This window comes from Strigops habroptila, chromosome 2, assembly GCF_004027225.2.
Source record: "Strigops habroptila isolate Jane chromosome 2, bStrHab1.2.pri, whole genome shotgun sequence".
Lineage (NCBI taxonomy): Eukaryota > Metazoa > Chordata > Aves > Psittaciformes > Psittacidae > Strigops > Strigops habroptila.
Window position 1 is genome coordinate 39,046,917 of NC_044278.2, and position 27,603 is coordinate 39,074,519.

The 27,603-nt window shown below is 36.1% G+C and overlaps 1 protein-coding gene across 15 annotated transcripts in view; it reads left to right on the top strand.

Moving 5' to 3' along the window:
* Positions 1-27,603, top strand: part of DMD (dystrophin) — a 1,118,883-nt gene that overhangs the window by 663,659 nt on the left and 427,621 nt on the right. For all 15 annotated transcript variants that reach the window (XM_030475728.1, XM_030475726.1, XM_030475707.1 and 12 more), the window contains one exon: positions 25,628-25,803. In XM_030475728.1, coding sequence (XP_030331588.1) covers positions 25,628-25,803 — 176 coding nt within the window. The remainder of the gene's footprint in view (positions 1-25,627; positions 25,804-27,603) is intronic.

Genomic DNA, 27,603 nt, shown 5'->3' on the forward strand with positions numbered 1-27,603 from the left:
TTATTAAAATTGACACACACACAGAGACACATATGGACTGCTGTATGTCATAGCAATTATTTGCGGAAGAAACATTTCACACACATACCACTGTGTTTGTGGAAACAGTGATAAGACAAGCAGGGCTGGGTTCTCATTTTAAGGAGAGAGATGAGTTCTGGTGTTCAGGTGAGAGGGCCATTAGCTTTATTGTAATTCTATACACGAAGATCTAGAATCGCTGCATTTTTTTTTTTGAAAACGTCTCTTTATTGTCTGTTAACGCTGACATTAAACCTGCTGAATGAGGCTCACTTTTTCCATTCTCCTTCCCTGAGGGCCGGTTTATTCTTTTCCACCCCTTCCATTTCTTCCAAAAAACACCAAAACATTTCCCTCTTAAATGAGTTCTAACAGGGGACTAAAAAGAAGTAAATTAAAGAAAACAAACTCAAACAATAGTGCATAACAGATTTTCTTCAATATTTGCTAGTATTTTAATCATCCAACCATTCTTAGCCCTCCCAAATATTTAACATGGTCTTAGCTTGACCAAATTCTGTTCTTCAGTAATAACGTATATCATCCAAACTTTGACATTAGTGTAATATTAGGCAACTTCCCCCCACCCCCACCCCCAATCCTAACTGTTCAAGCTCAAAGTTTTCTAAAAGGTGGTGTGGTGGATTTATTTTATTTAGTTTGGGAGTTTAAATTTTTATTTCTAAGAAATATCTATTATCTTAAGGATGGAATTTCTGTAAAAAGTTAAATGATTGTACTCTTCATGTCTTTCAATGCCTGTGAAAGTCTCAGTTTACCAAGCAAAAGTTTTCTTTCATCTCTTACTTTCAGTGAAGTGTAGGGAAAACATTTCTAAAGCTCATCTACAAAAGCATGTATTACAGAAGCATAATAAAAATTAAAAAAAAAAAAAAAAGGCAAAAAAGGAAAAATGTAGTCCAATTATGTAATTCTGATTTCAAATACATTACAGTTATTTTGGACTTTCAGTGTAGTCATTCTGGCCTTATGATTAAATTAACTTCAAAATCTACTTCCAGATAAGTTTTTCTGTGATAGCCTCAAAGTGTCAAGGTATATAATTTGTATTCTATGTTATTTGTTGTTATATTTTCATATTATAAGTACTGTACTAAGTATTTGGGAATGACTTTCAAACCTAATGGTATGTTAATTTTCTTTTTTAACATGGGTAATAGCTGATCTGGACATAAAGCAATCATTAAGTGAAGCTAATTCATGTATGCATGTCATGCAAAAAGCTCATGCAGAATACATACCTGAACCTTTTGAAAGCTTTCAAAGGTTCTCATTATGCATAAATTCAATGATAAGCATTTCTGTATCTGACGGTTACAGTGGAAGGGAAAAGACCATCTTCTGACTAATAGCTGTTTCTTGTGTTATTGTGAAACTGATGAAGAAGATGGCAAAGCTGCCATGGACTTCCGTGATCCAAGGTTTGGCTTGCCCACAGTATCAGATCGTTTTGAATGAGGTTCTCCAGTTGAGTGATTAACACAGGGTCTTTGCTCATCTGACTGCCCTCCCAAAAGCTGCTTCCTCTCACCAAGTATCAGGAGGAAAAGTTCTGCAAAGATTTCCTTGTGGACTCTGCATCCCTCCTAAGGCCAGATGGATCTCAGTTGTGCTAAGCAGGGCACATCACCTCGGGTAGCCAGCTGGGACAGCTGCTGCCCAGCAGCGACCTCTTGCCAATAAGAGACTTATCACGGGTGGACTCCCTTTGCTGTTCCAGGGAAGACACAGTGGGGATTGGAAGGAGACTTGTGATGTATTGCAGCACTGCTGCTAGTTTGTGCCTCTCATGTTATTTCAGAAAAAATAATTCTCCCGTTTTCCCTCCTGTGCATGTGTGCATGACAAGCCTGCTGTGTACAGCTAGATGGTGGAGCAGCTGTCTTTACAGTAGGAAGGGATGGCAAGAGAGAGGGTATTTGCATGTAGAGCTATAGGACTTGTAACGTGGGTGTTTTGTTAAGGAGTTACTACAGAAATCCTGCATATAGCAATGTCAAAAGATATGAGAAACTGCAGCCTAAATCAGCTCCCAGGTATTCTTCCCCAGTAGTATAAAGCAGGCTTCATCCATCCCCAGATGCCTCCAGATTTCTGGTGCCCATTAAAGCTGTGCTGATGTAAAATGTTGTGCTGCCATGTGGTAAACTGGATAGGATTTTTTTCAGGATTAAAAATAACCAAGAAATCCTGTGCACATGAAATGGCAGGACAGGATAGGAATGAATGGTTAAGATTGAATTAAGCTGCTAATTTAAATGCAGAAATTAATATTGATCTAACTCCATTTTGATAAACTGATGAAGTTACCTGGCAAAGATGCTGTAATGTTTCAGGATGAGGCAGAATGTGATTATTGGTGTGGCAAAATGGATAGAATATTGCTATTGGTTTTTGTATATCTTCATTGATAGTTATTACAGTGTACCAGATTTTTCTCTTTCACATAAAGCTCCACCATACCTGACTGAAGCAATACAGAAAGCAAAACAAAAAATTAATGGATATAGCACAATTTTTGTATTTCAGATTTTAAAAAGTCAGCTTAGTCAAGAAACATCAGATATACAGATCCCTGGATTTTTTTTTTTTTAATTTTTATTATTATTTTACAATTATGGGAGAAAAACAAAGCAAACTAGTCAAACTCTACCTACAGCTTGTTCTAATGTGGGACAGAATAGACACAGCACCACAGAACAATACATTTATGTATCTAATTTAAAATACTTCCCGTCAGTCTGTGGTATTCCTTGTTGCAGGACATTTAATTCAATTGTCCGTGCAGCTGTTAAATGGGTTAGACAATTGTATTCTGCTATTAACTACTCCTGAAATTACATCAAAACTTATTCTTCAGCATGTAAACTACCTCTGATAGTTGGAGGGACATACCTTAAATTCCTTTGGAGTGTTTGTTTTTGTTGAATAGTACCATCTACCTCTCTACAGATTTGGAGAATGGGAGCTGCAAGAAAAAAGATAACTGGCCAACTAACTAAATCTAAAAAGAAAGACATCAGGGTAACTAAATCAAGGGAGTGATCTCATGACAAAGACTTCATGAAAACGTTCCTAATTCTTCTTTTTCTGTGTTTCTGTCCATATTTAAAACAAGGAGATAGAAATTCTCTCAGAATTGGATGCACATGAATTTTATAATTTTTCTACAATTGTGAGCATCCATGCTTTTAAAGCAATCCATTAAAGTAACAGCACATTGCATATCTAAGCATATTATAATATAAAATGTAATACAAAATCATATACTGTGATCACAGATGTATCTTTTAATGCATGAAGATTGATTGCTGTGATCAGTCATGTCCTCATATGCATTCATTTTTATTCAAGAAAAACTGATGAACTCAAATACTCCTTAAGTTTTTTTAAAAGCTGGTTTCATTCCTGATATAACACAACCTCTATTAAAAATACTAAATGTCTCATTCAGAAATGAATTTAGAAAAGAGAGAAAAACTTTGTCTTATCTTGAACAAACTCCGTGACATCCAATCAACCAAAATAAAATCAAAGCTTAAAAAAATAAAAAAATAAATCATTTTTGCAATCAACTTATAGCTTCGGGTTCCATTTCTGCTTTTACTGAGCAAAGCTGACTATCAATGTGGATCTTACATATTTATCCAGAGGAAAACCTGGAATTTATGTATGGCTAGGTGGGTGTTAGCCTGTATTAGAACAATTTGCTTAAAAGCACACTGGGACAGAATTACTCTGACAACCGCCTCACCTTTGTTTTGAACTGTGCATGCGAGTAACAGAATTGAAGCATACCACAACACCTTCAGAAGTCCTGTACTGGTTGTTCTAGGTAAGATCTTCTTAGTCTCACTTAAAGGATCCTCCAATCCTAGCAGCACCTAAGTGTCAGAAATGTTCAGAGTGTACTTTAAGTGCCACAGCTTTCTCTTGCTGCTATGGTGAACTTCCTTGCTATGCTTCTTTCTCCTTGCAGCCACATATGAAAAAAGAAAAACATAATTTATACCTTATTTATCTTATCAAGGAATTATGTAAATTAATATTTTTCCAGTTACCTTCAAACACTTATTAATTTTCATAGCAATTATTTTTGCATGGAAACAATGCATTCTAAAAAAATTGTACATGTAAAGAAAAAACCTAGCATCATCGGGGAAAAAATGTATTTAAAGCATGAGCAAGCAGGTCATGAGTAGCACAAGCAGCACATCTGGGTTTCCTGAAGCTCTGTTCAGCACAGACCCCACCTATGAGCTAAAATTACCTGCAATTTCTTTCCTTCAAGGTCTTTCCTTTCAAAGAACCTCCACTTTTGGCCCTTGTCCCTTAACTGTGGACAGCCAAGAGGAAGCATATCCTGCCATTGCTGGCAAGTGGAGTAAGATTTGACTGACTAGCTACTGGTATCATAAAGTATAAAATTATTGCTATCATCCAACAGTCTGGGGGGGGGCATTGATTTGGGGTCTTTTCTAGTAGCAGACCATCAATTTTTACATAATATGTAAGAATCAAATTTTCTTTTTGCCCTCTATTTTTCCTTATCTGCTTGAAATGGGCCAGTGCAACCCAAAATTACTAGTGCCAAAGCAATGACTGGTAGGTGGCTGGAAAGAAGTGGAAAATTGCATATGTCTCATTGCTTTAGGAAACTCAGAAAGATGTGACTGTGATTATTTAGAATGGGTTCATATAGGCAACATGTATTTGTTAGCAAGTGGCATTCTTTGAATATCTTTTCAGTAAAATTTCTGAATATCTTTTCAGGTAATTTCCTGCATTGGGAAGCTGCATATGTTGCATTACTGTACTTAAGTGAATATCTCTGGAATAAATATATTGTGGGGAAAAAAAGCATTTTGGTTTCCCATCAATGGAGGAATAATAAATTAGTAAAATGGAAGGTGTCCTTTTAAACAATTTTATTAAAAGGAGCATGCAGGCACACAGGCACTCTTATTTTGGAATAAGAATACCAATCAACTGGAAAAGTTAAAAATAATATTAAAAAAAAATACATATTTTGCATTTCTTTAACCAATGGCTTGTAAACCAACTTCAGTTAAGGAGCACAGCCTTTTGAGACTAAAAAGACCTGGGCCTAATTATAAAATACATGTCTTAGCATGTATTTTTGTAAACTATTCTTGATTCACCACCAAAGGGTCTTAAAAATGCTTTAGCGTTAATGGAGACAGGGGCAGGAATGGAAGATTAGTTACTTCAAGCGAATTGCAGCATTAGTTCACATAGACTTCATAAAGGTTTGAAAATTTAAGATGACTACTGATTTCTTTTGAATTAATTAGCATCTAGATTTCACCAAGGATTAAGAGTCCTGTGTGGAATTGTTAAAATTATGTCAATCGTATTCTGAGTAATAACTGGAAGGTAATGGCAACATCATGATGGGTCTATGGATGCAAAAGATCATTAAGTCTCCAGTCTAACAAATGTATAAAACTGTGCAAAGTACAGGACTTTGCCTACTGAGGTTTTAAATCAAATTCAGCTACTTCAGTCCCTGATTCCTGCTGTCACATGATGCTTTAAATATATAAATTTTGTTATAGAGAATGTAACTTGTGCTATTTCAAAATATACTTCTCTCTAACTAGCTAAACAGTGGTAATATTTTGCTGTTTGTGTGATATTTTTAAACTACATTCCATGAAAAACATGCTTAGTGCTCAGCAGATATTGAACAAGACAATTCAACTTCCAAGTAATTAATAAAATAAGCTACACACATGTTCCAGAGAAAATGCTCATACATGCTCACAGTGAAACAATCAGTTATTGATTACACACATTATTGATTACAGACATTACACAATTATTGATTAGTGGATATACTTTGTGTGAACTCAGAGGTTTTATTTGATTTTTTTTTTTTTTTTTTAAGTATTACAATGCCATTTCATTTCAGCTCATTGATACTACTAGTTGTATTTATTTCTAGGCTTTTTAAAAAACAGTTTCCTTAGAGAACATAGCATCCTTCTCTTAAGCAGAAAAATCAGGGGGTGGGCTGAAATTCTAATAATAGGGTAAATCTCTCAAAATAAAAATCAAGGTGCCTTTCATCCTTCCCAATGATGCCTTCTGAAATCACCTGCAAGAAAAGGTTTGAAATTGACAAGACTTTGTTCTTGATTACAGTATGAAACCATGTACATAAGCTGTTCTGTTTTTCATCTTGTAAATTTGTTGACTTCCACATGTAACCTGTTTGTAAAAATATAAATCCAGTGATTATCCCATTGTCATATGGATACTGTTTGACCCATATATAAGTGTAATTGTGGAACCACTGGGGAAAGACATAGTGTGGGAAGCCTGGTGAAATTGGTGAGAGCATTTGTGTGACATGCTGCCCACAGCAGAAAGCCGTGCTGTGGGCAGAATCCTAGTCAAATTGGATTCATTCTGCCTGGATTCTGTTAATGCTATGTTTCAATCATTAGAGGACTTATTTTTTTTTGCCTACTTGCCTCAGAAAGTTAACATGTTGTCTTTAAGCTCGATGACCTTTCTTCTCTTCAAAAGTGCTCGTATCCTGCTCAGTGGGAAAAGATAATGTACTCTGTGATCTGCCTGGTTTTATGCCAATCAATGAAAGCTTGGTTTGCAATTCATCATTTATTCAACGGAACAAACACTTATGCTATTGCCTTGTGTATGTCCAACCTAGTTAGTCCATTGTGAAAGTCCTAATTGTTAAACAGCTATAAAATAGTTAAAAAAAGGCTGTAGCAACAAATGCATGCATGTAACATAAAAAATAAATTACCAAACCAGATCAGTTCAACAGCAATCGTAGTCTTAGATTTCTCTTAGATGCTGAGCTCATTTGTAGCAGTAGTTGCTACTGGCAAATCCTCTCAGGTGAAGATTGCTGCAGGACTGTCTGATCCTGAGGTGACTGCAATTAGGTTTTCTTTATTCTCCTCTTGCCCACACAATAGCAAAGCTGTCGACTGAGCCACAGAGGTGTTAGCCAACAGGTCAATTCACCCAATACTATATAGACCACTGCAGCCCATCTCAACAGCATCTGCAGCCAGATCAGCCTACTCTTCCATTCTGTATATGAGTGCACACAGAATATCCATTGTATGTAATGCAAAATTAAAGTATTCTCTGACTTCTAGGTGTGTTAGGTTTGGGGCTCAAGATACAAAAAAGGTCACCATGCTGTAGAATGAGGGATGAAGATGACAGTTATATGACAGCTGTGGTGCAGTAAACTAGCATGACAAGATTGAAGTTCATCTGCTGTGTTATAGAATGTATTATACACATCTAGAATGTAAAAATTATACAATGATGTAGAATTGTGTGTACTTTTAAGTGTGTATACATGCACATCTATATGCATGCACACGTGAATTCTCCTTGCAAAGTAGAAAAGATAAAAAGCAGGAATGAGCACAGTTAACTTAAAGCACTTTTCAAAGGTGTCCATGTACTTTGGGTATGAAAACTGCTTAAGAATCAGCCTGAAGAAGAGGGACTTAGAAACCTGAAGGTTAAACACATAGACAAGTTTAAATACCCTCAAGTACTTGTAATATGCTAATTTATAATAATACTGCTTTAACTACCAAATATTCAATAGCTGATGAGACAAATCATTTCATTGTGAAGTGAACTTAATAAAAATGTTCTTTGAGAAGCTAATTGCCTACTGGTAAATTGCTGTTTAAATAAGACTTGCTGTTGCAGAAGAATTAATAACGACATCCTACACCAGTCCCAATGTTTTTAAGATTCTCAGTGTACTGTATGTGATAATGTATTGTGCAGGTAGAATTCTTTCCATACTGAATGGTGATGTGTGTAACTGTATTGTCCTTCGAGACTAGTTCGCATGCAGTTGCTGGTATCACACTGTTCAGCAGCCTGCTTCAGATAAGAATGAGTGATGATGCCCTAGATTTTAATGGAAATTTTAGAGTGCATGCAGCAGTAGGGTGCAGTCTTCAGCAGAGAAAAATGAGCTGACTTGCAAGCATGAGGGGTCATCAAGAAAGATAAAGAAATAGGACATATACTACAGGCTAGGCAAGGCTTTTTAAAGGATATTATGGAAATGAGGAAGAACTAATTTAATTTTTTTAATGTCACTCCATTTAACTTTAAAATAAAAGGTCAAGGTACTGTGTTTTTTGTAATGATTAAAGATTGGGGATGTTCTTTTTGTTGGAAACATTGAATGTTTATATGCAAAGACTGAATGTGACAAAGAATTGAATTTGGAAGCACCAGAATCATGTAGCAGCTCCTCCCAAAACCACATTAGAGATAAAAAGAAATTTGATAATCACTTTAACTTTCATCCTGGCAATCATATTTCCTTAAGAAGCCTCTCTTTAAAGTTAGCTTGATCCCCAAACAGTAATATGTCTTGTTTTTATGTAAAGTCTATAAAAACTACATTAATCATGTAGCCAGTCTGGAAACAGCTCCCTTTACAATAAAACTTCAGTGCTTTTGTTCTTAGTGAAACCTGATTTACCCATTAGATGTGAGACTTTACAATGCATCAGGTTTGCAGTATTGTCAGGGCTTTTTGAAATGATGATGAATTAGTTGAATTTTTTACTCTAAAGCCTCATGCAAACATTTTATTTTTAATGAGAAAAGATGATGTTGTACTTCTCCAGCATATGCACATAAAAATAAAGCTGGGCTGGAAATTTTCCAGATGGGCTCATCTTAAAAGGGAGGGACAGAATTGATATGGGAAAACATTTTAACTTTTCTTACTTTCTTTTCTCTCTAAAGACAGAACAAATTCTTAATGAGTCTCAATGTTAAAAAAAAAAAAAGGAGGGGGGGAGTAGGGGGGAACAAGGTATGAATGGCGAATTCCCTTTCTGAAAGGATACTATCTCTCCCTGTTACGTGTCTCATAGAACTACCTACGCAACAAAGCTAGTTTACAGTTTGTACCTGAGCAAGTCAGTTTGCTGTTGAGGTTGTCTGTGTCTGCACAGTACTGTGACTTGTTACAACTGCCTAGTAGATTCATCTGGAGAGGCTTTAACCACATCTTTGTTTAATACAGATTGCAGTTACTTAGTGTAACCAAGTCCTCCTGACCATGTCTAGCGAATAAAGCAGAGTGTTTTCTTCCCCCCATCCCTTAAATCAGCCTAGCTCTTGAAGCAGCCATGCTCCAAACCTTAACAATAGTAGCTTCTGCTCCAGCCCACCACCCTTGCTGTTCTTTATTACATTCTAATTTTAACTATGACTGTCACCCAGGTTTTACAAAAATCCTCTCTAGTTCCTAGGAGTTCCAAGCCATAGCTACCACATTATTTCGTTTGTGCCTTTATGTTGAGCATAAAGGTGCAGGGTGGTGTTCATACTGATATTCAGTCCGTTGCGGTCCTCGTGATTAGCCCCAGTTTGTCAAGAGATTCTGTTTTCACATAGATCTTACTTCAGTTAAAATTAGGAAATGCAAAGACAAGCAAGATGATAACTGTAAGAAATTGATCAGATGCTTTTCAAACATTCCTAAATTCTGAAATTTTACAGAACCTGATGGTAACTAATGCAAATTTAAGAACTTATTTTAATACTTAAATTGTAGCCTACTTTTCAGAAAATGGCTTTATGCTAGCTGTCTAGTGAGCAGTACAAAAATGAATGGAAATGGCTCAGAGACATAATAGTCATAAAGACAAAACTTAATAGATGCATTTAACAGAAGAAGGTTAAGTGTCCCTGAGATTTTTTTTATTTTTTTTTTCAAGACTACCTTGAGTTTTTTTCTTAAGAAATGTGGCTAAAAATATATATCAAAACAGTTGAATAATAGGACAAGGGACAGAAGTTTAAACACTTTAACAGCAAGATTCAGAGGTTAAAATCAAAATAAATGTAACCAGAAGATTCCAGCAATGCTAAAAGTCAGGCTGCTTTTATGTTTTTAATTACCTTGCTTCAACAAGGCAAGCCTGAGATGTCTAGATTTCAGAGGAACATATATCTAAAGACTTCAGGAAAGAGGTATTGATAATAGTAACATGGTACCATTCTTCTGTATCCAAACACGGAAACACCATTTTGGTGTAAATGTTTTGTTGCATCAATATAAAATAGAAGTGTGACATTTTCAAAGCTTGTACACTGCATGCATGAGTAGAACTTTCATTAAACTCATATAAATATATTTCTGTGTCATTTTTATAGCAGTAGGGAACTTTGAAATTATAGTCAGTGTTGGAAATCAGCTTTTGAAAATAGGTCAAAGAAAATAAAAACAAAGGAAAAAGTCCTAAATTTGCTATTCCATTTTCTGAAATGTGCATAAAGAAAATTTATAAACCTCTTCCTAGGTCTTCAGTGAAGAAATAAGCATAGCATTGACGTGAACCAGGCCTGTTGTGTTTGGCTTTTTTGTCTTGTTTTAAACAGAGTTCATGTGTTTCTAAATTATCAATGGTAAATTTATAGTTTTGTAGTTTAAACTTCAGAACTACATACCATTCTATAGAGCATATTAACACATTTGGTACAAACTAGTAATGCAGATGAGAAAAACAGAACAAATACACTTACTCTAACCGCTTTTCCAAGAGAAGAAAACAGGACTGTCTATGCGTTAACACTGAGTCATGAGTGTGAAAGACGTTTGCTTTTCATCTGTGTCCTAATTTTTTGTTCCTTGTTATATCTAGAATTTTCTCTGAGATCAATGGAAAGAGTGGTTTGCCTTTAAAGCCTGATTTGTTTACATGCTATCTTTAGCTTAGCTGATGTTCTGTCAAAAAGAGGTATCTTAAGTCTTGGCAACAATAAGGATGAAGAAAGTCAGTGAAAAGGAGAAGACCATACTACAGCTCTTTTATGTTTTGTAAATATATTGTTCTTACTTTCCTTGGCAAGATCCTTCCATGCTGCCTAACAGGTAAAAGAAAGGTATAGCAATGGATGTGAGGTGTGAAAGAGAAGCTAATATGTAAATACAGGAGAGAGATGGGTAAGATTTTATAATTCAATGTATTTTTTTTTGTCAATTTTCTGTTAAAGATAACTTGACCTCTTCTACTACCAAGTAATCTCTCACTGATTCAGAATTATTAAGATAATTCAAAACCCAACATGTATTTAAATAGGAAAAAACAGCTTATCTGTCTTTGTTAGACTTAAGACTCTGAACTGCACTACATTTACATGATTCAAGGAGTAGGTTGAGCAGATTTTTATTTTTCTCCCCTCCCCCCGGACCTTTGAGTGGAGAACTTAAAACAGAATGTGTAATTCTGTAAGTAAAAGTTCCCTTTTTCTCTTACAAATTCAGAAGTGATTTAAAATAAGCAATTTCAAATAAGAAAATGGCAACAACACTGTCCTTGGTCTAGGATAGCTTTCTGAAACACTGTTTTTTTATTTAAATATCTGTTTCTTATGATACTTATCTTCTAGGATTCAAAACACTTCAACTGAAAGAATTCCTTTTTGTCTGACTTAAGTTTCTAATGGAGATCATAGAATCATAGAATCAACTAGGTTGGAAAAGACTTTTAAGATCATCAAGTCCAACCGTTACCCCAGGACTGCCAGGACCACCACTAAACCATGTCACTAAAGGACTCATCTACACAGTTTTTGAACAGTTCCAGGTATGGTGATTCCACCACTTCCCTGGGCAGCCTGATCCAATACCTGATTACCCTCTGTGTGAAGAAATTTTTCCTAATATCCAAACCTCCCCTGGCACAGCTTGAGACTGTTACCTCTCATCCTAACGCTTGTTACCTGGGAGAAGAGATCAATCCCTACCTCACTACAACCTCCTTTCAGATAATTGTAGAGAGTGATAAGGTGCCTCTGAGCGTTCTCTTCTCCAGACTAAATACCCCCAGTTCCCTCAGCCGTTCCTCATAAGACTTGTTTTCCAGACCCTTCACTAGCTTTGTTGCCCTTTTCTAGACCTCAATGTCTCTCTTGTAGTGAGGGTCCCATTACTGAACACAGTATTCTAGGTGTGGCCTCACCAGTGCCAAGTACAGCGGGATGATCACTTCCCTGGCCCTACTGGCTGTGCGATTTCTGATGCAGGCAAGGATGCCATTGGCCTTCTTGGCTGCCTGGGAGATCATGTACACTGAGAAAAACAGTATTTTAAGCACGATCTCTGCCTAAAGGAATTGTGTTGTCTAGTGTCTCTAGGGTGTCTTGAAGAGTGTACATTATTTACAAAAGCTGCGTTCTCATTTAAAATCCCATTGTGTTATACATGTTATCACTGACAGCCCTTCTGGGAAGTGTCCTCCTGCCATCATTCCTGTGTGGTTATTTACCCAGACAAATAGATCTCTTCTGGATTTGCCACTAGAAGAATGCGTTATGTAATTTCAGTCATTGCAGATTTTCTATGGACTAACACATTACTTTTGACTAGTATCATGAACTGGGAAAGTTTTTAAAAAAATAAAAATTTGGTTTTTGTCATCACTTGTACTTCACATAATCCTCTTTAGTTCTATACCCTTCAGAATTAAGGGAGTTTAGAATAAGGAAAAGTGGGGATCACATTCATCTTAAAGCTGTGATGAAATCATATCTTACCTTTTATTCTGTTCTTATGAAAATCTAATTTCACGTAAAAGAAACTGTGCAGGACCTCAGTGAATTGGGACTCCTCTCACTTTCATTTGCAAGTTGCTGTTTTTTTCTCACCAGAACTCACTGCAGCTTTCTCCCTATCTGAGGGTTGACATTATGTTCATAAGATATTTTCATAGTAAGGAGAGTGGAGTTTGACAATCAGCAGTGTCATTAATTGGAAGGTAATCAAGATTTAGAGCATATCTGTCATACAAAGTGAAACATCTGAGATGCTTCAAGACTAGCTTTCATAGAAACAAGTATGTCCTTAGTATATTCCCAAGTGTTATGACATGTAAAACAACAACAAAGAAAATCTTGGTGTAGGTTTTTTGTAATAAAAATAGATTTAGTTTTGCTTTTAATTATACCCTTTGTTTCCTTTTCTGTCTGGTCACCGGGATATTGCATTTTAACCAATGTGTTAATTTGTACAAACTCATGAAATGTTTTGATGGGATGATATTTATCCTGGCTTCCTGTCTGTCCTTATGCAAAGAGATGATATTTTCCTCTCTTGTTGTTTGCTGTTTTCTGAAACAGCAATTAATTAAAAGAAAACACTTTAATTTTATTCAGGGATAGGTATATGAGAATGACAGATTTAATAATTATGATGGTTTAAGCATTTTCAGCTGGCAGCTTCATAACAATGTTTTATTTTGAGGCTAAACTCCTGGCAGACTCAAAGTAGATTTCTGTAAAAAAAAAAAACCAACAACCAAGCAAAACACCAAAAACCCCCCAAAAAACTTCCTTAGCTCTTCTGGAAAGTAGAGAGCAGACAAGCCACAAAGAGGTGGTGCGTGAACCATAGCTGAGTTGGTTTTCCCACATGCCTCCCAAAGGTATGAGCTTCATGCATAGATAGGTGCCTTCAGCTTTGCTAAGCGCAGAGTGAGGTTTGGAGTTCTGCTCTAGGCCCTCCCCTCTCTTTCTGTTTTTCCTCTCACTGATGAACTGAGAGGTCTTGGAGGGATTTTTCAGACTGCTTTCCTGTGTAAATGGAGATTACGAGGTTTCAGTGGTTGTCTTCAGTCTATCTTTGGTAGAATGGTCTGTAATGATTTTTGAATTCACTGTTCATCAAATCAGAAGCAGAGATAGAGATGCTCAAATAACTAAGTTCCTATGAGCCTTAAAACATCAATAGCTGTGTAGGACGTGATTTAATGCTGACACACAGAGAGAGGGAAAAGCAGGGGTCAAAAGTTAAATGTTCTCTTGAGTAGCAACCCACAAGCTAAGAAGCGAATGAATCTTGGTTCACAGACTCTTGCATACTTACACTGCCTTGTCAGAGAGATGGAAGAGCTGGAGCTGTTGTAGTGGGAGGAACAGGAGATGTAGAGGGCAAGGAGAGTGAAAAACTGCATTAGGTCCATTCGTAGAGAATGATTTTGTCGGGGGAGGGGAGAGGGTTTGTTGATTTTGGTGTGTTTTATTTCTTCCTCCCCCCCGCCCTTCCTTGTGGCAGTTTAGCACAGATGAGAGAGAGAGTCTTTAAGATAGGTAGGCAGTTGTATAAATAGTGCATTTCAAATTGTTGTGAAACGTCTTACAGAGACATTTGCCTGTGCATAGGACAGTTCCTGGTAAGCCAAGACAGAGGTCTCCCGTGAGGAGCTGAAGAGTGGAGGAGGGGTTCTTAGATAAGATCCATTTTTTACCCTTCAAATCTTGAGAGTAGAGCACTAACATTTCAAATATGGACTGAAGGAGGAATATATGGCTGTTGGCATGCATACATTGCTTTTTTAAGTAAGGAAATATTATGAATTATTGCCAGGTAGACCTCTTTTTATCAAACTGAATTCCACATTTTATTTTCTTTTCCATGCCCAGAAAAATTGTTTGTTGCGGTGGATTCTCTAAGGCATGCATACTCAATCCTGTAGCCACTAGTGATTCTGCAGAAAAACAGAAATACAGAAGTGGATTTTGTATCTAAACAAATATTTTGCTATTTTATATTAGGGTTAGAATTTCATGGCCAGCCTTCTCCACAAACTATACAATGTGTATGGTGTATTAGGTATGCAGTGCCATGGTGGATTGAAGAAATTTTTTCTTTTTTTTAATGTTAAAAATGATGTGGAATTATGTGCAATTAGAAAAATATCTTGGTCAGAATTATTCGGGAAACTAAAACCACTTCATTTTGCTCAAAATATTTGTGGAATATGCTTAGTATTTTTTCATTTTTAAGGGACAAAATTAGTTTTGAAGGCTTCAAAGAACATCAATTTAAGTTGTTTCCCCTATTTCCTAGTGATTTATTATTATCAATATCTGGTTTTATCTAACTTCGTAAATGGGATTTTAGTGAATTACTGACCGACTTCAAGAAATTCTGTAGCTCCTTTGCCCTTCATCTAGAAATCAATATATAAGTTTTGAACCAGTATAAATTCTTTTGCTATTGATAAGTGTTTTCTGCTGCTGTGAGAGGTGCTGCAATACAGAAAATGACTATTAGTGCTATTTAAATTTTGAGTAGATCTCTAGCATATTATTATTTCTGGTGACTTTTTGTGTGTTTATTATATTATTTTAGTATGGATACAAAATAAGTAGACAAAATTATTTGTATATATAGACCTATTTTTAAACTAATTTTGGGAGAGACTCTTAAGTAGTAAAACTTACTTTTCACTCAGATTTTTTTTTTTTTTTAAGAGTTGAACTGAAATTTTCTACCTGTCCCAGTTCTTTTATGGAATGTAATGTGCTTTTGTCATCTTATGATTATAAAAATAATAACTTAAACCGTCTAAGATTATATTGTCACTAAAAATTAATTATTTATCTGAAAAGGAAATATTTATTTCAAGCAAAATCAAACATGCTGATTAAAACTATTCCCCAGCATAGAAATTCAGTCTAAAATTTAAGTGTAGAAATTTGTAAATAAAACCAAGATAACTCCACAAAATTCCCTAAATACTTTTTGGCACAGCAGTTTTCCAATGTGCAGTACCCTGCAGATAAAATTAGAAGGTAATGCTTTATATTTTCTTTCTATTATTATAACTGTTACAAACTCTATTCATGTTTATTAAAGTAATTTAGTATTAATGTAATCTAGTATTAATATAGTGTTGATATATTGCTTTCGGTCTCAGATGATACCACTGATAGTGATTGGATGTTAGAACAATGAGCCTTAATGGTGCTGGTTTAATCATGCCTCATCTTTTCTAAACATGGAAAGCTGTACTCATGTTTATGCTTAAATATTAAAGTTTTAGAAACTTGGAAGTAAGCAGACATTCTACATTATCTTTAGAAAGCAAAAAGGAGTCTTGTTCTTACTTGATTTGGCATGTGTTTTCCTCATGCAATATTACTTGAGAGAAGTATAGGGTTTATTTTCCTTAAAGCCACTTTTCTAGAACCATATTCAGAGTATTACCAAGTGCCCTCAGCATCCATAAGCCAGAGAAGCCAAACACATTAAACAGTTTACAGCTTCACACTTCTGCTTCATACTTTTGTATGGATCAGATCTCTAGAAAACCACCACAACCTTATTAAATATTTCAGTAGAGAAATAAATGTGAACAAGGTCCTTTTTTTGTTTATGTTTGTAACAAGTCTGTGAAATGGTGATGCATCATCAGAAAAAAAAGTAGTGTCTCCTGAATTACTATTCAGGCTGAGTTTTTTGCTTCTTGGCTCCCCATCCTTAGCCTGGCATTCTACTGTTTTCAACACCTATTTATCTCAGATTTAATACAGCTATTTCAACTTTGCCTCTGGTCGAAGAGGTGAGAAGAGCCAAAGCAATGTCAACTGTTGTCCAGCAGAGAGTATCTAGTGCTCATAAAAATTATCACAGCTGATTTCATTTTACTGAAATACATTCTTACTGATAGAGGGCTTAATGTATTGTTTTCTAAGCCTTGATGTTTAAAACTCAGCCGCCTTCTCTTCACCTAAAGTATCAGGATGTCAAGATGCATGTTTTTCACTGAAAGTAAATTTTCTAATAAACATATTGATTCGTATTTTGAAAATGTGGTGCTGTACTGGGAAAAATATGTTTATTAAATATGCAATGAACATCAGTTCCTGAAGTCTTGCTATGTTTATGATATCAACTACTTTGAAGCAAGCTGATGAATTTAACCATCAGAAATGAAATTATGGGAATATGTAAATCAGATATCCCTTGAGTAGCAACACTGGCATGTTTAGGAAAGCATTTGAATTAATAAAAGATCAGACCCCAAATGCTATAATTATGCTCTGAAGAAGGAACAAGATGGATACTCAGGCTAAATCTGTTAGATACTGAAGAAAATAGTGTTTAGCAGGGGTACAGAAACACCCCACTGGTGGTTGCAGGGGGTAAAGCCAAGTCTCCTTTAATACAGTGTGACTGGGACAGAAAGCCTCTCCTCAGCACTAAAGGAGCTAAAGCAACAGCTCTGAGGAATCTAGAGTTGGTGGAAAGTCAAAGGAAGGACCAGCAAAACCAAAACAGAGAAAGAATGAAGAGGATGTGATAGGTGCTTACAAACCAGTTGGTTTGTTGTCTGTCCTTTTGCCACTAACATTCTCCCACCAGTTAACCTTGCTCAAAGATTTGGGGCAAACGCTGCCTTAATGGTGACAGAAGGAAGAGAAGCACAAGGTAGGCAATTAATTCTGACTGCCAAAATCCTCTGGTAAATGATTTTCTAGGGATTTTGGGGTCTGTCTTTAGGTCAAGACAGTTGACCTTGTGCTATATTATATTTCTAGCACAAGGCAGGGAAATAATTTTGTTACTGTAATCAGACTATTTCCTCTTCTTGAAAGAATGAGTATTTCTGCTGGCTTGGCTTGTGTTGTTCTGTTTTTAACTTAAGGGAAATTTCAGGCATTATTTTTAGTTTTGCCTAGATTATCTCATTGAACTAGTACCTGTGGTTTATTCATGTTGTTGTAATGCAAGGCCATAATGCAGTGATGTATACAACAGGTAAATTAAGTGAGGCCGTACATGGTGCCTAATACCATTTTACATGCTTTGCACTTGAAGCTGTCTGTATGCGCTTGAAGCTGTGTGCATGTAAACAGCTGCAAGCCTAAACCAACTCATCTTACCGATCACAGTAATCCTTCACAACTGCGAAGCCACTTTTGCAGGCTGGTTATTGCCCAGGATACATGTATTCCTTTATGACTTGCTACAGTCGCAGTGAAGTCAGTGTATGCTGACCGCTACTCCAAATCTTTTTGCCATTATTTTTTCTTACAAGCAGGCACAACATGATTAGTGGTGGGGGTTTCTATGTTATCTGGTACATGACTGATTTTGTGCTTTCCATGAATAAAGAAGTATCCATAAACACTTCTCATAGCTCTCATGGATAAGTTGCTTTCTGTGGTTTGTTTTTTTTTTTTCTTTTTTTTTTAACGTTAGTGATGTAGAACAAATACATGTGAATTTTCTGATTTAAAAAAAAATGTATCTACTATTTTAAGTTGCTTTAAAATGAAATGTGAAAGATGTGGATGAAAACTCGGACATTTGGGGTTATAGAAATAGTCTCCCAAATGTTTGAAAGGGGTGGTATCTACGGTATTTGTCTGAGAGACTAAAAATGACCAGCACTAGAGAGTCAATTTATGTATCTTGTTCAATATTTCCAGACTTCTACTTTTATGTAATGGATTTTTTTTTTTTCATAGCCAGAGGCACTGTCAAGTGACAATCCAGTCATTTAAAAAGAAAGAGGTAATATGTAACAGATTAAATATCACAACTGAAAGGAAAACAGGATGCTGAGGCACACATACTTACTTCAGTGCTGCTGAGTTAAAAACTAGGGGTTGGCACTTTCAAGGTATAGTTTCCATAGGAAAGCGAATTGAAGTTTTCTAGGTTTTGAAGCACAGGAGGTAGACAGGAAATGACTTATGCAACGGTATGGGTATTTCTGTAATAATCAGGAAAAGCTATGAAATGGTAAGGATGTAATAATTATCTGCTTTTAACTGAAGAAAAAACAGTTGATTTAAACATGGCAGAAAAAAACCCAAAAATGAACTGTGTTCACATTGAGTTGGACTGAAATAACTTTTTTAGCTAAAAAAGCTGGCCTGATATTAAGGTAATTCCATCAGTATTGCTGATGTCCTTGAAAACTTAAGAATAGGCTATGTTTGAAGAAACTAGGCCGTGTTGTTATTTTTAAAATGCTGGGACCTATTATGTGAGTATCTTGATTTGTGATAGTTGGAAAGAGATTAAAGATGGAGGACACAATTTTTCTTATCGTTGACATTGTTTGCTCAGTTATAGCTTTGCAGAGCAGGTAAAATATCAAAATGTTGTAAATATTGGAAATTGCAGATTAAACAAGGTATCAAATTAGGCCACAGTCCCAACTTTGTAGTATTATGTGTGGAGGTAAATGGAAAAGTTGCCTGACAGAAGTTTGTCTTTGCATTTTGGTGTTACATCAATATGGAAATTAATATATTTCAGTGGCATACACATGTTCTACAAAATCAGTGAGTAGGATTTTGGACTTACAGTTCAATTTTATGTATTTAACTTAGAGCATTATAGTTAGTATGCAGTAGCAGTGGAGTTTTTGCAGAAAAAAAAGGCTCTTCTTTTCCTTGCAGTATTTCTAAATCAGTTTTAAAATTAAATTGAATTAATATACCAATAAGAAGCAACTGTGTAATTTGGGTTAGAAACACAAAATAGACCTCTGGTCATGTGCTTTACAGTTTAGTACTGAAATGACTTTCGTCACAATTTCATGTCACATTAGAAAGAGATGCGAAATGTAAATTTAACATTTTAACAATTACATCTCACTGAAAATAATGGGAAAGAGATGCATTTGGTTTTATTGATTGTTTTTTTATTTATTCTTTCAATCTTTAATTATTTTTTTTTATTAATCATCTGATGAATATCTTTATAAAACCACAAGGAGCTAGTCTGATTGCAGTGTCAGCATTTGAAGGCAATACTGTTTACCTAAATTTTTAATAAGATGACTAAATTGCCGAGGTTAGCTCTTATCTGAACCAATAATATATCTTTCTTTCAGTGCTTTTAAGACCCACAGAGTGCTTTTGTGGTGGCTTGGCCCTGGCTGGATGCCAGGTGGCCACTAAAGCCACTCTGTCACTCCCCTCCTCACCTGGACAGGGGAGAGAAAATATAATGAAAGGCTCATGGGTCAAGACAAAGGCAGGGAGGTCACTCAGCAATTACCATCATGTGCAAAACAGACCTGACTTGGGGAAATCAGTTTAATTTATTGCCAATCAAAATCAGTGTAGGAAAATAAGAATAAACCTAAAAACACCTTCCCCGTACCTTTCCCTTCTTCCCAGGCTCAACTTCATTACCAACTTCTCTGCCTTCTCTCCGTGAGCAACCCAGGATATGGGGAATGGGGGTGTTTGTCAATCTATAACGCTTCATCTCTGCTACTTCTTCCACCTCTCACTCTTCCTCTCCTCCAGTGTGGGTCCTTTCCATGGGGTGAAGTCCTTCAGGAACAGACTGCTCCAATGTGGGTCCCCCACGGGGTCACAAGTCCTGCCAGCAAACCTGCTTCAGTGTGGGCTCCTCTCTCCACAGGGCCACAGGTTCTGCCAGAAGCCTACTCCAGTACAGGCTTTCTATGGGGTCACAACATCCTTCAGGCATCCCCCTGCTCCACTGTGGGTCCTCATGGGCTGCAGGGGGACAGCCTGCCTCACCATAGGCTGCACCACGGGCTGCAGGGGAATCTCTGCTCCAGCACTTGGAGCACCTCTTCACCTCCTTCTGCACTGACCTTGGTGTCTGCAGGGCTGTTGCTCTCACAGATTCTCACTCCACTCTCCTGGCTGCAAGTACTATCTCACAGCAACTTTTTCCCCTTTCTTAAATATGTTTTCACCTGTTGCTGATGGGCTTGGCCTTGACCAGTGGTGGTTCCATCTTAGAGCCATCTGACACTGGCTCCATTAGACACAGGAGAAGCTTCTAGCAGCTTGTCGCAGAAGCCACCCCTCTACCCCACCAGCTACCAAAGCCTTGTCACACAAAACCAATGAAGTTTTGTAACTCTTTGTCCAGGCAAGGATAAAGGAAAGCAAAGACAAAAGTGGAAAGCACATTTTCGGAATGTCTTTGTGCAGGGTTAGCAGGCAGCTTTTAGAACTGTAGTTACTCAGCGGTTGCATTCAGAAGGTTTTCAAGCGTCAATATCTAAGCTCCAAGTTGAATCATCCTGAGAAGCAAGAAAATTGAGACAACGTTGAGGCAGCAGTGACAAGAACCTGGAATTACTGTAGCAAGCTGAAGTGTGAAGTTACTAGACTATTGAAGTGTAGTATACTACTGCTCTTTGAAGGACAGCAGACTAGACTGAAGAATTTGTATAAGTAAAATATAGTAATTTCAGCCTTTATGCCTTGTTTTATGAGGAATGAATTTGTCACTGTTTCTAGAAGGAAAAAGCTTAGTCAAGGCATAAAGTCTGGAAGATATCAAAACTTTTGAACAAATCTGTGACTCTTTCTGATTAGAAGCTTTTATCAGAATATGTGAAGTTGTATATCTCTTAAAATGTACAATTGTGGAATTACACTGTACCCACACTGTTGCTTACACCAAAAAATATTTTATTAACAATTTTAGTTAAAGTGAGAATGAAATCTCCTTGTTATTTTACAGTATTTAATGTACTCAAGAAACAGGTCTGCAACAATGTCTTTTCCTTTGGTTGCTCAAGTACCGTTGATGTACAAACCCAGTAAAACTGACAAACAGTGCCCAGTCCTGCTTTATAGGTAGAATCTGCCCAGAGCCTACTGCCAACTCTTTCAAGTGCTGCTCTTTTCACAGAGTTGATAGAAACATTCAAACCAGAATAACCTCTATAATTTATGCTAAAAAGAAAGCACTTGCCTTTAAAGTATTGTCAACTCCTTACAAACACTGCCTTCAATTTTTTTGATGTTTTTCGCCTCCTCCATCTCTGTCAGCTGCCCTGAGATTCCATGATTCATAATAATAACATGATAAGAAACAAAATGCACACAAAACAATGAGGATTGCATAGCTGCTTGTAACAAAACAGCTAGAAAACACATACCACAAAACATGTTGATTGTTTTAATCTTAACAAAGTGCCAGTACTGTTTCTCCAGATTAAATCTATGTCAATTAACTGCTTGGAAAATTAATTTCTTCCTTATTTCTAATAGAATCTTGAACAGAGGTACATAGTCTTAGTGGATAAATTAATTCCAGTAACCAAATGCTAGCAAATTGTTTTGGGGCTAGTTTTTCACCAAATGTTTTCACAGTTCTCTGATTTATATTGTTGCATTTTGGTAGATACACTTTTATGTCCACCTTATGCTTTTATACAATTAATGAAAGAAGAGAAATTTATATAAATGACTGAAGAATAGCATATTAATGACAAATTCAAGACTACAGATTTCTGAAAGTGGTGCATAACACCCTTGCATGCATTTAGGATCTGTAGCTTACCCTAAACTAATGAAAGGCAATACAATATTTAAAACGTTTTCTTCCAGCTAGTGTCTCTGACAGAAATTAGCTTGTTTGTGGTATTTCTTCGTGTTGCTATAGGGCTTTTCCATAACAATAAATTATTGTTAAACACATTTGTCTACTACAATGAAAAGAGGAAAGTGCTGATAAGATTGCTTATAGAATAATTTCTGATTAACAGTAAAATGCTACTTCATTTGTTGACAAGAGGAAATGAGATTGCAGAAATACTTGCATGATATATGTACAAGTTAACTAAGAAATAACAAATAAAGTCAAAGAAATGATGGCATTCTGGTACCCATTTAGGTAAGTGGGTAAAGACTGATTAATGCTTAATTTATGACTAAACCAACTACTTGTGATTAGCTCTGTGTATGAAGTCTTGTCTTTTCTGAGTTGTTTTATTTGTAATAATATGTAAATTTTCATTTTTAATTAAGTTGATTTGCTCACTGTTCATAAAGTTATTAAAAACTGTATAATTGCAAGTATGGCTATCTTGGATGGCCTTCTGAGTAAGCTGGGAATCTAAAGGGCAATGTGCCCTTCTGCTTTGCCATTTCTGTATAAAGGGGTGAAACGTCAGTTGAAACTACAAGAAGCAGATTCAATGTCAATATTCCTTCTGTAGCATCTTAAGCTGTAAGGCCATGGGAGGCAACCTCTTCCAGGCTCACAGTACCTTGCCCTCATGCAGGTGTGGGGCAAGGATAGAAGTGCAATGAATAGGGATCTAAGCTGTTGACAAATTTTAGATACTGACTGTAAAGTGTGAAAAGCATCTTTGTGTCTCATTTCTCTGGGATGAGTGTGTGACAAGACGACTTTCAGCAAAACAGTTAAAAACACTTTTGTCCCCTTTATACATAAATACTTATACATAACATACATATTATACATAAATAAAACTAAATGTCTTCATAGGTTGCTGTGCTTTGTGAAGTACCCGGTATCAAGAAAAATCTACTTTTTCTTAGGCTGTGGAATCTAGACGAACTTCATCAGTGCATGTGTTTCAATTTAATTATGTGAAAAATGTCAAATGCATATAGTACTTGGAAAAAAAAAATACTCTCAAATTGGGTTCTTTAAGGTGATTGGAAATCCAGATGGCCAGAAGCCTTCTCTTGTGTTCTGGTGGAAGTTCACACTTCTTCCTACATATCCTGCGCAAGGTTCCCATTTTGGCATTAAAGATTGTAAGTTCGAAGACCATCTCCACCATTGAGCTAGATATTTTCTTTTTTTACTTCGTAAGTCCTGTTGTGTAATATGCCACAGAATAAATCAGAAAATTCCCTTGCTTAATTCTGTGTCAATTGAAGTAAGTGAAATAAGTGTGGAAATCATGTAATAGTTTTTTTGGTGGTTTTTTGGTGGGTTTTTTTTTTTTTTTTTGTGTATGTTGTGGGAAGGAGAATTTAAGATGCTGTGAATGCAGGAAAGGGGCTCCGAATATTTAAATGGACTTTTAATTAGCATTTCACTTTATAATGGTGTACTGACTGGTGATTACTTATGTAATTTAGAAAAGCTGGTGCAGAGAGGACCACAATTCTACAAATTTTAATTTTAAAAACCTTTGGCATTCAGGAAGCAAAATTTCCCTTCTTTGTTCTCCTTGCCTCGATCTCATATTCCAAATGAACAGTCATGCTGTGTGTACGTAGAAGCTTTCTTCCAAGTTATTTTTTCTGTAAGTGCTATGGATCTAAAGCTCATACAGGTGCATGCAGTAGCAAAACTGTTTCAGATGCCTGGCTGGAAATAAGCCACTTACTCTGATATATTTTTCCTAAGACTATACATCTTAGTGTTATGATTTACTGTGTAATACTCCCTACTGCATAATGCAAAGGCTCTAGTGCTGAAATTAATGTGAAATACAGTGAATGTGTACAAAAAATAGATACTAATTTTAAGCTGGACATTACCAAAACTGAGGTGTGCACTGGAAAAACCAATGACCTTTCAGCCTCAAAATAATAGGCAGTATTTGCATTTAGACAAACTACCATTACTGCTGTCAGTTCCTAATAGTAAACTGTGTACCTTATATTAACAGCCAAAAGTTGGACCAAATATTATTATATTAACGTGCATTATAGACAGACAGGAAAATTTAATACCTCAAAGAAAGGGGCTTTTCTTGGTCTTAGAAGATCTTGCAGTTTCTGCTACAATGTTATCTTAAATTCCTAAATGTTCCACAGGCAAAGTGAACTGTGCTGGGACACTTTGGACCAGCAGGTTTCTTGATGTGCCATGACTGGACCATTGTAGCTTGCTAGGATCCAGCAGAAAAGCTTTACTCATCGTAGCAAAGTGTAATAAAACGAGCTACAACTTCTGTCCCTGACTATGGGTAAATGCTGCAGTGCCTAGCTGACATTGATCTCTGGGCTCCAGGTTGTACTGGTATTGGTGTTCAAGCAGTCTGTGTAAAATTTGTACAAAATCTGGGATAGGACATGCAACTGACTTTCTGCAGTTTAATGAATTAGGAGCTGGCAATTGAGGTGTGGAGAATGATTTTACACTTCCCTGCTTGTACATTTTGAGGAATACAAGGAAAAACGTACTCATGCTCTACTGATGACTAAAAATATGAAAAGATTTATTACCTTATTTATAAATATGACTTTTCCTAAACAGGCATACAGTGTAAAAATCTAAGCTACAGACTCAGATTTGTGTTGGTTTTAATCATGGGGTAAGGTAGCTACAGGTATGATAGTTTTTTAATGATAAAGGGTGTAGAAAATGTATCATAATGTGTTTAGTAAAACTTGAAAAATGGTCCATCTTGGTTATCTTTTGGCAGTTTTTCATTCTGTTGTGTAAGTAGAAAAAATCTAAGTAATACTTTCTTTGGAAGTGTAGTTCCCCACCAACCCCAACCAAAAAAACCAAAACCCTCAAAAAAACATGAGGGGTTGGATTATCAGGCTTCATAGACATGGAGACAAAGGTGCTCTTTAGTAGAATCACTAGAATTACATCAGTCTTTGCTTTCTCGACATTGTTTATTAGTGTTGATAGCTATTACGAAGTCCAGACACTGTGCACTTTAAATTTTACAGTGCTTCACAGGCTATTAAATAAACATGGCGTATACCTTTGGGGGTGTAGAAGTAAATTTGCTCACAAGTTTTACTTATTGATTCATTCGCAGAATATTACTGTAATGATCTCTAGCAGACAAGAATATAGGAGGGGAAAAAAGGCTGTAGAGATGCATTGAAAGGTACTTATTATAAAAACATGAGATGTCTTTCTGTCTGCTAGCCTTTGGATTTTTCATTTGGAATTCAGAGGAGAGCAAAAACTTTCCATCTGGCCACTATGTGATGAAGCATTTTGTCTCATGGTTGACATTTTTATGAATATGTGTATGTGTTGCGTATTTTGCAGGAGCTTCAGGATGGCATTGGGAGACAGCAAACTGTTGTCAAAACATTGAATGTAGCTGGTGAAGAGATTATTGAGCAGTCATCCACAGCAGATGCTAAGGTGCTGAAGGAACAACTGGAAAGTTTGAATAGCCGGTGGCAGGAGATCTGCAGACAGTTAGTAGAGAAAAAAAAGAGGTAGGTTAAAAGAGAGCAAAAATAATGTGAAATTATTTTTAGTAATTTTAGATTTGCTCAAGGTTTAAATGTTCAAAGGATCTCTCAACTTGTGGAATTTTCATATTCCTAACAGATTATCAGTAATTAAATTTTGCATGCACTATCATTTGTTTCATTCTTCTTTTCTACCTTCTCCTGTTAGTGACCACCATACCTTTCTGTACTCCACATTTTTATAATTCCACTCCTAATGTTTAAAGAAAGCAAACCAGCATACATTATTGCTTGATTAGAAGTAGAACAGATTGGAGGTTCATTTACAGAATTTACAGTTGATTTATCATCTTTCTATTTGACAGTATGTCATTATCTCTGTAATACTAATAATAGCTAATTGATACAGTTAATCCTAATCCATTTATCATTAATGCTATTAACATCTACATTTCATAGGTTGGATAAAAAGCATGGACTGGTTCATTTAGTGTTATTTATAATCACTTTTGCACCTTTTTTTTTTTTCTCATGCAGTCACAGGAAGTGAGAGTTTGTGAATTACAGATAATACAAAAATGTTCGATTTCTTTAAAAAGGGAATTTCCAATTGAAAAAAAGTAATTTTGTTGCTGTTTATACTAGGCTTTATACAACATACATTCTTAACCTAAATGCTAGGCCTAAATTTATATGACGTTCTGCTTTTAAATACAGTCACCAGTAGAGCTTTCTTCATGCATGTTTTTTAAAACCCAGAATATTCCTTATAAAGGTACATTAATGAGTGCTATACATGCACTAGAAGAACTAGTAGTGTGCAACAATTTTGTTACTTCTGATGTGCCATGTAGCTCTATTTGATTTAGAGTGGGGGAGGAAAAGCAGTGAAAATGTTCACTGGAGTGGTAAGAGAGTATCCTGAATGGTGGTTATTGAGTTTAATCATTATTAAAGTTTCACTTAGAACATGTTAAAAGGAGGTGCAGCAAGTAAGCTACAGCTGTCAGAACCTTCAGCAGTTCTTCAAATATTACTTTCTGCTGCATTTCCTGGTATTGATGGTGATGCTACTTGTTACACAAGGGAGTCCATGGCCTTTATTTATCACGCTAAAAGCTGATCTTTTGTACAATGGAAACCCATCTGTGTTTCCAAGCCTTAACTTGTTATGTAAGTGCTAACACTTACAAAACAATAACACATCATTTTAATAGCGCTGTAAGCTGCTTTGACAACACAGAAGAAAGAAATTGGTGGTTGAGCTTTGACTGGGAATATGAAATATGTTCTGGTTGTAGTGAAGATTGGTATTGTACTTTCCTTCATTTTATCAATAGAAATGTGTATCAGAATGCTGCTTTACCTCAAGGCAGTGCTAGAACTATATGGAATTTCTTGGCACATTCTGTATCTTAAGGAAGCCTAGGATCTGTTAAGTGGGAATAATACAGTTATGTTCCCTAGATGAAGGTTTTAAATTAAACGCTTGCACATGCATCCCTCTTTTTGGTCTGTTTGCTTTGTTGATCGGTTTGTTTCTTTTCCTCTGGAATGACAGCTTGTCTAATTTTGAGGACAATGATTGCAGAGACCTTAGTTGGTGAAGTCTACATGAATAAATGCATTGCTGTAGAAGGAATACAGAAAGTGTTGTTAAACTATTATAGAAATGCTTTTATTGTACTCTAGCAAGACCTGTGTGCATCGGGATAGAGGAGCTTGCACTTTAATTCATCACCTGGTCTTCCTATCTGCGTCAGAGCCAGGGAACCCTTTTACTCCCAGATCTTGGAAACAGATCCTACCTTCAGTATCACTGAT